General features: G+C 44.4%; 1 protein-coding gene across 3 annotated transcripts in view; it reads right to left on the reverse strand.

Annotated features, from left to right (window-relative positions):
* Positions 1-17,334, reverse strand: part of PTPRG (protein tyrosine phosphatase receptor type G) — a 731,557-nt gene that overhangs the window by 164,089 nt on the left and 550,134 nt on the right. For all 3 annotated transcript variants that reach the window (XM_007192374.3, XM_007192373.3, XM_007192375.3), the window contains exon 6: positions 8,789-8,855. In XM_007192374.3, the coding sequence (XP_007192436.2) occupies positions 8,789-8,855 (67 nt within the window). The remainder of the gene's footprint in view (positions 1-8,788; positions 8,856-17,334) is intronic.

The following is a 17,334-nucleotide window of genomic DNA, read 5'->3' on the forward strand; positions in this document are numbered from 1 at the left end:
GTGCGCTTTTATCTGCGTTTTTCCAGGGGACATACATAGCAGTGGGACTACTGAATCAATTCGACTAGACACTGCCAAACCGTTTCCAGAAAATCTGAGCGTTCCCAGCATTCATATCCTTGCCAACACTTGACACTGTCAGGGTTTTTAATATTGGACTGTCTGGTGCGTGATGGTAGATTATTTCTGAGCTTCGTGAGTGTAATATTTTTGAGAAATTAATGTATAATATCCATGGGCTGTTCTTTAGTTTGCAAACAGTCAAATGCACAAATCTAAGGGGACAGTGTAGTAAATGTTTATAACATATTTATGTAATCTAATCATCCTCCAGATCAAGATATATAGTATTTTTTTACTGCCTGGGAAGATTCCCTTGAGTCCTTTCTCACTCACTGTACGTACCCCTTCACACCACTATTCTGACTCTTATCACCAGAGATTAGTTCTGTCTGTTCTTTAACTTTGCATAAACGGAACCATGCAGTACATGTTCTTTTGTTTTTGTATAAATCAAGTTCATCATTTTTAATTGCTGCACACTATTCCCTTGTATGAATACACTAAAACTTGAATATCTAGGCTCCCCTTGGTGGACATCTGGGCTGTTTCCATTTGGGGGCTATTATAAACAAAGCTCCTGTGTACAGGTCTTTTTGTAGCCGTTTCTTTTGGGTGTATACCTACATGTGGAACTGCCGGCTCAGAGGGTACGGCCTATGTGTAACTTTGGCAGCAATGGCTACACGGCTTTTGGAAAGGCTGCGCCACCTTCAGACCCACGGTGGCTGTCCTGGAGTGCCAGCAGCGCTGTGCCCCAGGGCTAGTTTCTTTTAAAATCATGTATTTGTGGCCAATGATGCAGTGGCAGTTGACAAGGCAAAGCCTAGCCACTGCCTTAGAAGGAATTCAGGTTGTTCTATGACTGGAGTCTCTTCCAGGTTAGTCTTGATTATAGAAACCTCAATCCTAGCAGGTGGGATATAGAAAAAAGAACAGATGCAGATACTCCAGCTTTCACCACCAAATGAAAACACTTGGCAGGTAGTCACATGTATGTGCAGATTTACTTTATTACCTCCCCTTCTGCTAGATGCCTGGATTGAGTCTAACTATTCTAGGACATTGTCCACAGATCTGGTGAGCTGACAATGAGCACCCCAGGGCAGGGGAGAAGATGGGTAGAAAATATCCCCAAAGTGAGCCCAGTGAATAAACTAGTCAACAACTGGGTGAGGTATTCTGCAAAGAAAGTTTGATTTTCATAGACCCAACTTCTATTGGTGAATTTTAACAAGGAAAGCTTGCAAGCGCCTCATTTTGTGACATCACTAGCAGGGCGTTTTCGGGTGATAATGTATTTGTACTTTCACTGATAAGTTTCTCAGAAGAGCCTGGGGAGGGAGGACAGGGAGAAGAGCCATCTCGTCCTGACTGGTGTCTGAGGCAATTTCTAACTGTCCCCTTTAGGTTTCCCGTGAAGGAGGAAGATACTTTCCTATGCACTAAGGTAGTATATTCAGTGGAAGAGGAAAGGACAGCAAGCAAGGTGATGAGAAAAGAGGGACAGGGACTTCCCTGGTGGTCCAGTGGTTAAGAATCCGCCTGCCAATGCAGGGGAGGCGGGTTTGATCCCTGGTCAGGGAACTAAGATCCCACATGCCGCAGGGCAACTAAGCCCGCGCGCCGCAACTACTGAGCATGTGAGCCACAACTAGAGAGCAGCCCGCGTGCCGCAACAAAGGGCCCGCGTGACACAACTAAGACCCGATGCAGCCAAAAATAAAAATATTAAAAAAAAAGAGGGGCGGATAGTCAAAGCTTCACAATCAAACAATCACTACCAGCAAGTTTCCTTCCAAAAACAAAAAAAATGGATCTTTCTTAGATGATTGACATGAGCGAGTAGTTAGTGTTCCAATGCCTTTCTGACAGCGTTCTAGACTAGGTATATGTACAGTCCGCTGGATTTTCTGTGGGTGGATATTATGAAAAAGAATAGAAAGTAGGTAATCGAAAAACTTGAAAGAAAAATAATACATCCTTTTTAATAGACAGAGGATATAATGTACATTATTTAGCACTGGTCAATTGGATACAAACTACTTACAAGGGAACTGGTACATTTTTACACAAATCCACATACAAGTTTATTGTTTTATTTTATTTTTTTAAATGGATTGCTTTTTAAAATTTTTTTAAATTTTATTTATTTATCTTTGGCTGCATTGGGTCTTCATTGCTGCACGCGGGCTTTCTCTAGTTGCGGCGAGTGGGGACTACTCTTCGTTGCGGTGCACAGGCTTCTCATTGCGGTGTCTTCCCTTGCTGCAGAGCACGGGCTCTAGGCGCACGGGCTTCAGTAGTTGTAGTGCGTGGGCTCAGTAGTTGCGGTGCGTGGGCTCAGTAGTTGTGGCACGTGGGCTTAGTTGCTCTGTGGCATGTGGGATCTTCCCGGACCAGGGATCCAACCCATGTCTCCTGCGTTGGCGGGTGGATTCTTAACCACTGTGCCACCAGGGAAGCCCCACAAGTTTATTTTTTTTAAATGGGTTTTGAAAAAATTAGAATTAGACTAAGCTCTTTGAAACCAATATTTCTATCAGGTGTGGCTACTTGCAAGTCCTGGTTCTTATATACAAAAAGCATTGTGAATGACTGGGTCAGAGCGGTGAATAAGAGTCACAACTTCTTTTCCTTTCCAGGGTATGCTGGCGGTAGTGTAAATAAAATCCCTGATTAGATACATTTTAATGCTTCCACCTATGGCTCAATGGATAGACAGGACCAGAATCAATGGCAAATCACCTCTCTTCATTCTATTTATATTTTTTCATGCTTCCGAGTTTGTAAAAGTCACAATTTACATAGAAAAATGAACACCTAAGAAAGAGCACTTTCTGGGACGTCCTGGTGGCGCAGTGGTTAAGAATCTGCCTGCCAATGCAGGGGACACGGGTTCGAGCCCTGGTCTGGGAAGATCCCACATGCTGCGGAGCAACTAAGCCTGTGCACCACAACTACTGAGCCTGCGCTCTACAGCCCATGAGCCACAACTACTGAGCTCACGTGCCACAACTACTGAAGCTCGTGCGCCTAGAGCCTGTGCTCCGTAACAAGAGAAGCCACCACAATGAGAAGCCTGCGCACCACAACGAAGAGTAGCCCCTGCTCGCCACAACTAAAGAAAGCCTGCACGCAGCAATGAAGACCCAACACAGCCAAAAATAAATAAATAAAATAAATAAATTTATAAAAAGTAAACAAAACAAAAAGAAAGAGCACTTTCTGCTGCCAAGAGGTTTCTAGGTATCTCTCCCCAGCTCCCCTGCACAAGAGTAGCAAGGTCCCAGAGCTCAGAGTCTCCAACATGCCACCTCTGTGCTGGTGCTGCTTGGGACCTTATACTCCCTTCTCTGCCTGGACAACCTCTATGCACTCTTTAGGTCTTCATGGTCACTTTGTCTGCAATGCCCGGTCTATAGCCCCAAGTCTAAGTTAAATCTTCTGCTGCTCCCCACTCTTTTTTTAAAAAATAATTTTATTTATTTTTGGCTGTGTTGGGTCTTTGTTGCTGCGCGCAGGGTTTCTCTAGTTGCGGCGAGCAGGGGCTACTCTTCATTGCAGTGCGTGGGCTTCTCATTGTGGTGGCTTTTCTTGTTGCGGAGCATGGGCTCTAGGCACGTGGGCTTCAGTAGTTGCAGCATGCGGGCTCAGTTGTTGTGGCGCACGGGCTCTAGGATGCGCAGGCTTCAACAGCTGTGTCTCGTGGGCCCTAGAACGAAGTCTCAGTAGTTGTGGCACACGGGCTCAGCTGCTCCGCGGGATGTGGGATCTTCCCGGACCAGGTATTGAACCTGTTTGCCCTGCACTGGCAGGCGGATTCTTAACCACTGCGCCACCAGGGAAGTCCCTCCTCACTCTTTAATGTAATTACATGCTTAAAAATATGTCTCTCCTGAGTGTCTACAAATTCAGAGAGGGCTGGTCCATGCGTGCTGTGCTTTCTTTCTGCCTAGCTTCATGGTGTACTTAGATGAGGCACTTAATAATTATGCACAAAAGGAACAAGCAGTGACTGTAAGAAGTCCTGAGCATTTTAAAAGTGAGAGGACCAAGTCATCAACTTTTTGGCAAGGTGATGAGGAAAATGTCTTTGGAAGGAAGATGTGACCTCTGGACCAGCCACAGGAGACACCCCTAAGATCTTCCTTCTAGAGACAAGCCGCTGTGAGGAGGCTTGGGAGCTGCTGTGCCTTCGGGCACACCTCGGCGCTCGCAGGGAGGCCGCTCTCGCTGGGATGCTCTAGCCAATGACCACACCTGGTAGGGCTGGGCCACTGCTGCCCAACAAAGGACTCCTCTCACGGGCAGTCTTGGCTCTGGCGTTCTCCAAGGTCCCAGCCAAGACTTTCTTAGAGCTGCCTTCAGCCAGTCCTCCTAGGTTCCCTCTCTTTAGAGGTATCAGACCTGCACTGGGGTCCCAGTGCTCTCCCCACCCACTCCTGCTCCCTCTCCTCTTTATCCTTCCTGGGCAGTCCCTCCCTGCCAAAAAACTCGCCTGCACTTAAAATTCCATCTTGGTGTCTGCTTCACAGAGGACCCTACTGACCAAATGCCAATGGTTGGCTGGTAGGACCAGATTCCTCATTGCCATTTCAGCTAAAGGAACATATAAGATTCTTCCTAGGGACTTCCCTGGTGGTGCAGTGGTTAAGAGTCTGTCTGCCAACGCAGGGGACACAGGTTCGAACTCTGCTCCAGGAAGATCCCACATGCCACAGAGCAACTAAGCCTGTGAGCCACAACTACTGAGCCCATGTGCCACAACTACTGAAGCCCACATGCCTAGAAACCATGCTGTGCAACAAGAGAAGCCACTGCAATGAGAAGCCCATGCACCGCACAGAAGAGTAGCCCTTGCTCGCCACAACTAGAGAAAGCCCGTACGCAGCAACGAAGACCCAATGCAGTCCAAAATAAAATTAATTAATTAATTTAAAAAAAAAGATTCTTCCTATTAAAAAAAATTCACTTAATGAGGAATGAATATTCTAAGATATGACTCCCAGAGCTGACGAAATAAAAGCCAATTGTGAACTGCAACAGAAATCCATACTGATTTCTTCTTCGTATACGTCTCTGTCATTGTTCCCAAGCCAGAGGTTCTGTGAAGGGCACATTATTTATGTCCATCACAGTAACAGATCATTCAAATCCTTCATAGGACCTTCAACTGAAAATGTTTCTAGTTCCAACAAAAGTTTGTTTGTTTGTTTGTTTTTAACAATTTCAGATGTTCATTCTCTTTTGGAAGAACGACAGAAGTGATGACGGTTATCAAAACGAGAGTCAGCAATGGCCCCAGAAATTTGGGCAGAATCAAGTTTCCAAGCCATTATCCTACTTCTTTCTCTTCCCAATCAAAGCAAAGCCTGTGAGGCCTTTAGTTCCTCCACCTCTTTTTCCAATTTTATATTTTGATATTTTTCACCTATTTGTATCTTTACTTGATTTGCTCATTTGGCTTATTTTACTGAGCATCTATTAGTTGTTAAACACACGTGGGTTCTGCCCTCATGAAGCTTACACTTTAGTAGGTAATACAGGAGTAAATAAACAAACAAGGTTATTTCAGATACTTTTAAGTGCTTCAAAGAAAGAAGCCTAAGATGATGTGACAAGGAGTGATGGGAATGGGGAGATGATGGGGAATTGGATAGGATAATTAAGAAAGAATTCTCTGGAGACTTCCCTGATGGCACAGTGGTTAAGAATCCACCTGCCAATGCAGGGGACATGGGTTTGATCCTTGGTCCAGGAAGATCCCACATGCCGCAGAGCAACTAAGCTTGTGCACCACAACTACTGAGTCCGTGTGCCGCAACTACTGAAGCCCGCATGCTCTAGGGCCCACGTGCTGCAACTACTGAGCCCACGTGCTGCAACCACTGAGCCCGTGCACTGCAACTACTGGAGCCCGTGCTTCGCAACAAGAGAAGCCACCGCAATGAGAAGCCCGCACACTGCAACGAAGAGTAGCCCCCGCTTGCCACAACTAGAGAAAGCCCGTGCACAGCAACGAAGACCCAACGCAGCCAAAAAAAAAAAAAAGAATTGTCTGAGGAGGTAAGATCCAAACTGAGACCTGAAATAATTAGAGGGAGACACACTTGCTCTGAGCTGAGGGAAGAACTTTTCTGACAGAGGAACCAGCAACAGCAGATGCAAAGGCTGGAAGGGGTAACGCTCCAGGCAGCCTGGAGGGAGAAGGGGTGGCATTCACCTCCCTTCCAGGTACCTGAGGGCTGGCCTGTGTCTGTCTGTCTTCACCAGTACATCAGCCCAGGGCTCACACCCAGTGGGCTTGCAACACTTTTGCTGAATAAAAAAGTAAACTTTCTCAGAGAGGCTAGAGAGGCAGCCATAGTTCCAGCTAGTGAGTGGCAAAGCCGAGATCCCTGCTGAAGCCTGTCCGGCTCCAAAGCCCATGCTCTTTCCACCCTAAGACCCTGATAATGCCTGCGCTGGCGCATGGAAGGAATTCTCCCCCAGAATTGCTGGCACTCCCTCCCGGGCTAGGTTGCTGTGTTCACAGAGCGACTCTGCAGTTCCTCACCTCAGCTTGGCACATGTCTGGGCACCCTTTGTGGTGTAAGTTACTTAACATGATCAGGATAAAAGCCAGACGTTAGAAACCTTGATCTGAGCTCCAGAACTGGGCACGAGGAATAATTCTCGGGCTATGCCAGCCGCATGGGGGCAAACCAAGAGCAGACTTTTACCAGAAGACTAAAGTTTAACCAAACATGCCCACAAATAGGAATGCTCACATCTTCCTGTCAAATATCAATGATTGACAAACACATTCACTAGTGTGTTAAAGAAGAAATATGCCCACCCCTCCCAGGGGATAATTATTTCTGTTACACTGAAAAAAAGAAGGGAACTTCCTTTGCAGGGAACTATTTTTTGCAGGTCTCCTCTGACTTTTCAATTAGCAGGTAGAGTTGAAACCTCATACTGGGCGTCTCTGCCATCCTCCCAGTAACAGGTATCATATTCCTGCATATAACTGCCTCTTAGAGGCTAATTGTGGATAATGAGGAAGGATTACACAATTATGCCGGCATGCAGCTCATGAACCGAATGATCACTATGCAGTGAGTTTACTGAGATTTGGGGATTTGGGGGCTAAAGGAAGCCTACTGCTTATCTTTAACATGTGGCATGTCCTGCAATGATCATCATGGAAATGAGATTACACAGACCCACTCAAATGCCATAGCTGATGGAGTGCTTCCTCTCAGGCTGAAGAAGAGGTACCTGTTTTGAAGATTCCAGAATTCTTCGTGGGGTGATTGTATTAAAACAGGAAGAAGAGTCAGGGGAAGGAAGATCTATCCATCACTTAGTATATTTCAAACCCCCAACCTCATAATCTATATTATAGACTGGAATTCCAAGAAAGCGTTTGATGAACTGAGAGTTCCCGGGCACCTTCTGGGAAGGAGCTCAGAGAACACAGCGTGTTGCCCATAACATCAACTTTCTGTGCATTTTTTGAGGCTGCCCAGTGCAAATTTCCCTACGTCTCACACCCACCACTACTGCTATCAACATCAAATCACAAAGGGGCAGACGGCCTAAGTTTTGGCAAAAGTGTTTTATTCCCTTGGCAAACTTCCATACTACCTACTTCCCAGCTCTGCGTGAGGAGATTTCTTCAGAGATACAAACGAAAATCGGGAAGCAATGGACATTTCCTAAAGTGAAAACCTCAATGAGGCGTTTTCAGTCACCCTATTTTTCTACTTTCACTAGGTTTATTATTGTTACCCGCTGTATGATTGAACACTTATAAGAGCAAAACGATCCAAAATCCTACCTGCTTCCACGGAACACTGATAACTGGTTTTGTTTCCCTGAGAGAAAGGGGGTAAGATGTCTGTTAAGCTCTGCAGAATTGGCTAATGTCAAAAGACATCCTCCCAGAAAGGTGTGAAGATGTCTTATCATAGCCGTGGAGATGAAGGGGAGGTGTAATAAGGTTACTAATGCTATTTCTGTCAATGTCTTTGGAATTCTAATTAGATTATTAAAATCTTGCAAATCATTACAGTACCTCTCATCTCCACACCTCCCTGTGACAAGGGTACTTTTGAAATTAGAGGATCCTGATGTCATAGGTAATGATGCATCGCCGATAATAAAGTTGCAGGGAAATTCCTCCAATAAAAAACAGTTGGGTAAGACAGAACCCATCTATCTTACTTTCTCTCCCCGTTTTATGCTTGAGGATAAGATGTCTGCTGCACAGAACACGGCCTAGCATTTTCCATTCTAGTAGCTGATGGTACTTGCTCACGTGCGGCAAAGTTTAATGACTTGTCATGGCTACTTAAGTTTTTTCCCCTACATCTGTGGGGCAAATCAAGAAATTCATAAATGAAAAGTTACTTGAAAAGGGAATAATTTTAGGATAGATATGAGGCACCTGGCAGGTTCAACGTGTATGAATAGTACATCTTAGGGTGTTCTGATTTATAACACATGCATTCCGAGTGGTACCTGAAGAGAAACAAATTGCTTACTGTTAACCCAGATCCATTTGCAGGTAATAAATGGATGTGCTCTCTACCCATCAAATAATGGGCCTCATGCCCTTCAACATCAGTGGATGAGGAATGGGTGTCATAGTCCGTCCTCTGCAAGATAACCCATTCTTTTAGGTGGAGACCTTAGCCCTTCACATCCCAGCAAAAGGAAGTGTATGCAGCTTACTTACCATGATGTACGACGCCCTTCAACCCATGGATAATAGGATCCAGTGCAGAATTGTCCCTTGGACTGACCTATATGTAAAGGAAACATGGTTGGTTAAATCTATTCTGGCATCAGACACAACAGTCTCAGTTTAATCTTCTAAAGAGAAGGGGGGGTAATAGATGTTATCTAGCAAGCTGCTTGGGTCTCACATACACCATGGCTCTCACCAAACACAGGAGATTTATGACACAATAAAACCAAGTGAGGAAGTCTAAATCAAAAGAAAGAAACTTCTCAGAATACATTAGAACAGGGGAGAAATACCGTAGTCCTAGCAAAATCTTAAAAAGCAAGCAGACTTTCCCCTTGCTTTGTTTTATTAAAAGTAGATCCCAATTGGCTAAAAAGTCATTGAAAGTCATCAGAGAGCAATCCATCAGTGACTGAATATTTCAATACCTTTTTGTGATTATGTTTTTTTCCTCTTCTTTTAAAAAATGGATCTGTTCCCTGCTGGCTTACTCTCCTTTTTAAGGATCCCGATTCCCTGTACCTTAAGTTATGCTCAAAGAGGCATTTCTAAGAGTCACTCAAGCAGGGAAAATGTAGAGCGGAAAGAAGCTCGAAGAGACAGTGTCTCCAACCTCCCTTCCCCGCTGGAGTATTTTCTTACTTTATTATTTTTATTTTTTTTAATTTTGGCGATGCCACAGGGCTTGCGGGATCTCAGTTCCTCCACCAGGGACTGAACCTGGGCCCCAGAGCGAAAGCACCAAGTCCTAACCACTAGACCACCAGGGGCCTCCCTTCCCCCACCCCCAGGAGTTTTTAATCTGCCGAAATGTCAAGCCTCTTTGATCTTGACCCTCACGCTTTCCCCTTATGTTCTGATACTACTCAGCATAAATTCTCATTCTTGTCCTTTCTAGAAGAAAAATTCCACCAGCATATTATAATTTTGGTTTTTAAGTTCTTTCTTTTAGACACATATTGAAATAGCTACAAATGTAATGATTTTGCTTTCAAATAACTCAGGAGTGGATAGCAGAGGAAGCGAGCGGGGTATAGATGCACCAGGACTGGCCATTAATCAATCATTTAGGATCTTAGGTGATGAGTATCAGAAGGGTCATGATACAATTTTCTCTACTTTTGTTATGTTGAACTATTTCCAAATAAAGAGTTTCCCCAAATCCATTATCTATGGTCAGCATATCTCCTAAAATTTTTTTCCCAGGGGTGTTATTTACATTTAATCCACTTCTAACACAATAAAGTTGAGATACTGATGAAACTTTCAATGGGTAGCAAGACCCAACTTGATGTTTCCTGGTTAATCCAGAGGAATCCAGGGCCAACTTAGGTTAAATTTTAAGGTAGCTGAAAAATGGCCACACCCCTTCCTCCCTTATAGATTCTCCCTGTCTGGCTGCCAATCCTAGTTTGCTCTCTAATAATAAGTCATACTTCACAATTTCTTTCTCTCTTCTGCCTCAGCGTCTCCAAGTTAAAGCAGTGGTTCTCAACTGGAGGCATCTTTACCTATCTCTCACTCCCCATTCCCACGCAGGGGATATCTGACCATGTCTGCTGACACTGTTGGTTGTCACAAGTAAGGGTGGAAGGGCGAGGCTATTAGCGTCAAGTGGGTAGAGGCAGGGCTGCTGCTAAACATCCCAAAATATTCAGAAGAGCCCCCCAGAGCAATGAATTATCTGGCCCACAATGCCAACGATGCAGAAGTTGAGAATGAAAAACCCGGATTGGATGCTCTATGAGTTAACAGTGATTACATAGTAATGTCTGGAGCCCTGAGTTATGACTAAATTCAAACACAGGTGTCATTATGTATGGGGTTATGTTGATAGACTAATAAAATGAGGTGGAATTTGGTACTACGTTGTAAACACTACAAGTACTAGGAAAAAAAAAAAAAAAAAAGGATCAGTGTATCAGATCACAATGATGGATTTCTGGAAGTTGCCATGAGTGTAGCTCCAAAATTGCCCGAAAGGAAGCTCAAGCCACTGGTTGAAGCACAAAACACTTCTGAAAGGCAAACATCCACAGAATACCACAAAATGAAAAAAAATCGTATTTGCACCATGGCATAGACTAATCAAAAAATGTAAAACATGACCAAAAATGGAAACACAACTCAAGAATGCAAGATAAGAGAGTCTACAAGTAAATGGCCAAACTTCGAAAGTGACAGAACAAAGTAAGAGCACAGAGAAGTATCTCATATCAAATTGAAGTTATAGGCAAAACCACGGTGTTCCTTCTCCCATGTCCAGATTCAGTCTGCGAGACATGTTAATGCCAGTTCAACTACCAGAAGTTACTCTAATGTATGTGGGAAATAGCAAAATGGCCACAAACTCCTGCCATCCCTGTCACATGCATCTTGGCAATGTGATTGGCCACTCCTCCCATCAAGAGCACACATCAACCTCTCCACTCTTTGAAAATGGGCTTGGGGACTTCCCTGGTGGTGCAGTGGTTAAGAATCTGCCTGCCAATGCAGGGGACACGGGTTTGAGCCCTGGTCCTGGAAGATCCCACATGCCGCGGATCAACTAAGCCCGTGCGCCACAACTACTGAGCCTGCGTTCTAGAGCCCGCGAGCCACAACTACTGAGCCCGCATGCTGCAACTACTGAAGCCCGCGCTCCTAGAGCCCATGCTCTGCAACAAGAGAAGCCACTGTAATGAGAAGCCCACACACAACAAAGAGTAGCCCCTGCTTGCCGCAGCTAGAGAAAGCCCGTGCACAGCAATGAAGACCCAATGCAGCCAATAAATAAATTATTTAATTAAAAACAAACAGACAAACAAACTGGGCTTGGCCACATGCTTTGGCCAAAGGGACAGCAAATATGAGGCAGCGAGAGGCTTATACAGGGAGGCGAATGCAAGGATTTATCCTCTCTTATTAATCTTTGAAATCCTGAAACCACCAGGTGAGGAACTCCAGGCTAGCCTACTGGAGGATGAGAGACCACAAGGAGCAGACACATGCAGTCCAGGCTGAATCCATTCTAGACCCACCAGCCTGCCAACTACCAGACAGGAGAGTGAGTCCATTTGAGACCATTCAGCCTCAGATGGACCACCTGCAGTCGGCAGAGACCAGCCAAGCTGGCCTTGACCAGAAGAACCGACCAGCCAACCTAAAGTAACAAAGTAATTGTTGTTTTAACTAATTGGGATCATCGATTACAGTGCAAAATTTAGCTGAGTTTCATGACTGTGTACAGAGGTGGAAGATGGGGACAGGCTATAATGTCAATAATTTTCTTAACCAATACACCTTGCTTATTTAAAGTTTGTTTTGAAAGTTTCTCAGTGAGATGCCACCATCACAAGGCACAACATTTACCATCAACCTGATCAACTCATGTGCTTCTACAAAACTGTGTTAACCCCTCCTCTACCACGGCAATATTTCACGGATACTCATTTTTGATCCCAACTGTGGGGCGATGTTTTGTAGTCAGGAGGGCACTTTAATGCATTTAGTCTCATCTGATGATGTGAAACTTCAAGGAAATTTTTCCTAATCCTCTGTGAGTTACATCTACCAATGACGTCTGTAGCCCAAGCAAAAGGAAAATAACCTGATAACCTAATCCACTTTCAATTTCTGGTTGCTTCTGACTACACTATCTCTGTGTCTGATTACTCAGTCCTGGTCTCATTTGAGCTCAAGAGCCTGACCCTAGATTCTAAGCAATCCGGAAAATGAAAAGCCTTCTCCAATGCCCATTTATCTCCACAGCCTCCATTGCTGGTTTATACGGTTGGGGTTGAGAAGATGGACAGAAAAAGAAAGAAAAATGGAGATCACTGGCTGGTCAAAGTAACTTACTAATAATACAGAGCCTACTCTCCAGTTCACGTCTTGGATCTAAACCTCAGGGTTAGAATCCAGAGCATGTTAATAAGTGGGTTTGTTCCAGAAAGGCATAACCCTAACTGAAATATTCCCCTCCACTCGCTGCTTCAACCAATTTGCCACGTAAAAAAATTCAGGGACATAACCTGAGCAATTTGGGCAGCTTTGAAATATGCCTACGGAAAGGGTGTACCAGCAACCCTTGTTTATACTCCGGTCTCTGCCCCGGGTAGAGGAGGCCAAGGGGTGGGGAAAAATGCAATTTTTAGAGCTTCTGGGTCCTCACCTGTGAAATGGGGATATGATCTCATAATGTTATGAGAATGAAATGCATGAAGCTTGGAGTATAATGCTGAGTACAAATGCAACATTCAATAAGGGCTGGATATGACATGGCAACAACCCGACCCAAACGTTCAAATGGAAATGAATGTCAAACAACAGCAGTTTTATCCCTGAGACTTCTCAATGCACTTGGCTCTAAAAGCAATACCTCCTTGAGTTCGAATTTCAAATGATCCAAATTTATGTTTTATTTGACATCCACTCCATTTTGTAATATGCTGCGCGTGCTAAAGCCACATGAGGAGTTTTCCTAGCTCTTGAAATTTGCTTCCTTCCACTTTAAGATCAAAGGAGTTATGCAGTAACACGGAAAAGGCAGCAATTGCAAAAATGAGCTTAAAATGGACGAGAAGAAATGGACACCCCTTTCCCTGCAGAGTTTGTGCTCTCATTGCAAAACACAGCTTAGGGCACTTCCAATACAGATGCAACAGAGGGCTCTGAAATTAAAGCTTTTAAGTTGTCTTTGGATATAACCAAAAGACATAGAGACATTAGCAATACAGGAAACCATGTAGGTTTGGGCAAAAGGCCAAATTTATATAAATGCTGATGAAATCTAAACTTCATAAAATTTTCTTTCCAAATAATAGACATAAGGATTCAGCCAACTATCAATTTAGTAACCAACTTACTGATAATCTCTAGAGATGTGTCGATAATCCAGGCCCTACAGGCAGACATACATTTATTCCTGCTTGAAGCAAAACGACATGAGGCAGAGAAGCCCCACCAGGCTGTGTGTCTGCATTCGGATGTGCTGCCGTTTACTTTTCCCATCCACTGTGCCATGTGGCCCTTGACTTGGATCCTAATAACCTTCCATCTATCAAGTCCTGGCCATCTGCTAAATAGGATGTCCAAGACAACCTAGTTGCCTTGAAACTGACATCACCAGCTGCTCCTTTGGTCCTATAAATGTTGTATCCAGCCAATACCCTCTTGTGGGAAAAAGGATTTATGCCTGCTGAGGGTGAATGGCTACACCATTAACCATAGCCGCGGGGGAAAGTGACAAACAGCAGGGCCAGAGATTCTGCACATCCTTCCTGAATTGCAGAGATGATGATCCATCCAAGCTGATGGGTAGCAGGTAACTGTGTATTCAGAAGCTAAAGTGTTTATCAGGACAAGGGCAAGCACTTCTTAGGAGGTCGGATTTCAGATCTGATTCTTCTCTTCTTCCACAGCTCTTACCTAAAGAGCCATGTAGCAAGGATGCTGCAGCTTCTTTCATTCTGACTTCAACACCTTGGGTACCACTCACCAGGTTTTAGTTCAAGTTGCTGTCAAGCAAAAACCATTCATAACTTGGCTGTTTTACAAAACTGCATTTCAGTTAAGGCTTCTCCAGAGACAGAGCACCAAACAGATTCCTTTATTAATTAATAAATGCTTGTCAATAATTTCAGAAATGTGTCTATGTTCAAGAAGATAAGAACAGGACTTCCCTGGTGGTCCAGGGGTAAATAATTCACCTTCCAATGCAGGGGACGCAGGTTCGATCCCTAGTCAGGGAACTAAGATCCCACATGCCGCAGGGCAACTAAGCCCACGCGCCACAACTGCTGAGCTTGCGCGCCTTCAATTAGAGAGCCTGTGCGCCGCAAACTACAGAGCCCACGCGCCCTGGAGCCTGTGGGCCACAACTAGAGAAGAGGAAACCCGCACACCACAACTAGAGAGAAGCCCGAGCACCACAAGGAAGAGCCCACATACCGCAAGGAAAGATCCTGCGTGCCTCAACAAAGACCCTGTGTGCCGCAACTAAGCCCCGGCGCAGCCAAAAATAAATTAAATAAGTAAATAAGTATTAAATAAATCTTAAAAAAAAAAAGAAGATAAGAGCATCAAACTACTAACCACTGATCTATACTGAAAACATCATTCTTTGGTTGGCTCTTCTTTTTAATGCTCACAAATATGACTTTTCTTCTTGTACACCCTATCGTCTCAGTTTCTAATGCAGAAATTTCTTTTTTCCCTTTTGACATCCCAATAACATTTTCTATTCTCTCCGGACCGTCACTGCTGCAGTGGGACTGCAAACAGTGGAATCAGAGGCATCGGTGCATTTACCACCCCAAACTGCCATGGCATAAAGTCAAAGAGAAAACAGAGACACAATCCAGAAAGTGTAATGGCCAATGAAGAAGGCGCTCCGTAAGGCTGTAGGACTTTTTATGAAATGAAGGATTTTCACTTCCCAATCAAGTAACAGCAAGTAAGGATATCTGGCCAGGAGGTTTGGTTTAACTTCAAATAATGAATTTCCACAATCGTGGTTAAGCCTAATCTAATAGATATGCAAAATATCACAGATGCATCTCACCAGAGAAGGAAGAGCTCCTGTCAGAGGGGAAGGTCACAGTCTCATATCATCACCTATATTCCAGCACTTGACAGGACACACTCCTAGGACTGGTTTCCATCAGCACGTGAGAAAATTCCTAATTCCTCAGCCATGGGAAGGGATTAATATGAAAAAGCAACACAATTATAAATGCTAATAGGATTTGCCCTCCTCACTTCCAATGGAACTTGAGCATGGACATGGCTTACTTCCTGTTAATTCATAATATTCGTGGAAACCAGTCAATTCACAAGTTATACGTCTCCAGAGAACTGAAATGCACGGCCAGAAAAGGCCACAGAAGAAATGAATTGAATGCTGTTGGTCTTCTTAAACTGACCATTCTCTATCCCTCTGCCCAGACCTCTCCAGCTCACCGGAGGATTTACCACTCAATTGTCAGACTTGGCTTGGAAGAGTCTAATACTGGAAAAACCAACCCAGCAGGGTGACAGCAAGGCCCAGCAGCAAATCTGCACAAGGGCAGATCTTGCCAGCAGCAGGCATGCCTATTGTCAATACAGGTGATTTCTCATTTTCATGAGGATCAAACTGCCTTGGGCTGGGTATACAGTGCCATTTCCTCTGCCTCTGGACTCACTCAACACTCAATTTCAAAGCCAAAGCAGAAGATAGGGAGGGAATGGGCAGACTGGGGCATCTGACAAATGGAACTTCCACAGGGGCCCAAATGGTGATTTTTGTCCTTCTTTGTCTTCTTCATGCCTTGTGTTTCAGAGCCAAGAAGATAGTGGGGAAGCGTTTACAGCAGTTCAGGACAGGGTCCCAAAGCCTGCCTGCCCCACCCCTGCCAGTCTTCTCAATGTAAAGGTTGCTCTTGAACGGGGAAGAAGCAAAAAAAATTCCAACCTAGCAAAGTGTGACCCAGAGTCTTAAGCTACAGCACAAACCATTTCACACAGATATTGTCATGACCTTGGAATTAAACAAACAACAAAAAAGTTGGGAAGCCTGGGGGAAGAGAAGCTTATTTCAGGTTCAGTGACTGCCTGCAAGTTTCTCTCCATTCGATTCAGTGTGGCAATGTTGGACAATGTTGACTTTCTCTTGTTAATAATCCTGCCACGCACTGAAAAGCCCCAACAATATCAAAGGCTTGGGGGAGAAAGCAGAGCTGACTGTTTCCACATGTAGCCAGTGACTTCAACTAAAACACATTAGATGTGAACCCTCACCCTTGCTTTTTCATTCCCTCCAAGCAAAAAGCTGCCCGGGGCACTCCATTTACAAAAGACTCAGAATCCAGAAAGCACGGATGTGGGGACTGTTTTAAATCCCCACCACGTATGCAGCAAGAGAAACATGAGAGACAAAACGTATCAGATCAAAGAGGTCGCCAGATTGATCCTCCCCTTGAAAAAATTCCTCCTTAGGAGTAGGGAAGGGCAGCATTTTGGATAAACCTTAAGTCCAGTAACCAAGCATCCAGATGGCATTACGAAGGATGGGGGAAGACTATGTAAATATCATGTAGGTATAAAATATAAATATAATTTAATATATAAAATATTAAAGCAAACCTTGCTCATCTTATATAGAGAGTATGTGATAGGGGGAAAAAAAGATGATAGGATGTCTTTAGCCCAAATCATAAGAACCCAGCTCTTAGGCTCATTCACTCAACAAATACATGCTGAGTGCCTATTGCATGCTGTGGCGGGCTGACTCTAAGATATCCCCCAATGGTTCCCACTCCAGGTATTCAGGCCCTACAAATCTCCACTCTTTGAGGCTGGGCTGATCTAGTGGCCTATTTTATTTATTTATTTATAAATTCATTTATTTATTTACTTCTGGCTGCACTGGGTCTTTGTTGTGGTGCGCGGACGTCTCATTGCGGTGGCTTCTCTTGTTGCGGAGCACAGGCTCTAGGCGCACAGGCTTCAGTAGCTGTGGCACACGGGCTCAGTAGTTGTGGCTCGCAGGCTCTAGAACGCAGGCTCAGTAG

The sequence above is a fragment of the Balaenoptera acutorostrata genome, chromosome 10, assembly GCF_949987535.1.
Source record: "Balaenoptera acutorostrata chromosome 10, mBalAcu1.1, whole genome shotgun sequence".
Classification (NCBI taxonomy): Eukaryota; Metazoa; Chordata; class Mammalia; order Artiodactyla; family Balaenopteridae; genus Balaenoptera; species Balaenoptera acutorostrata.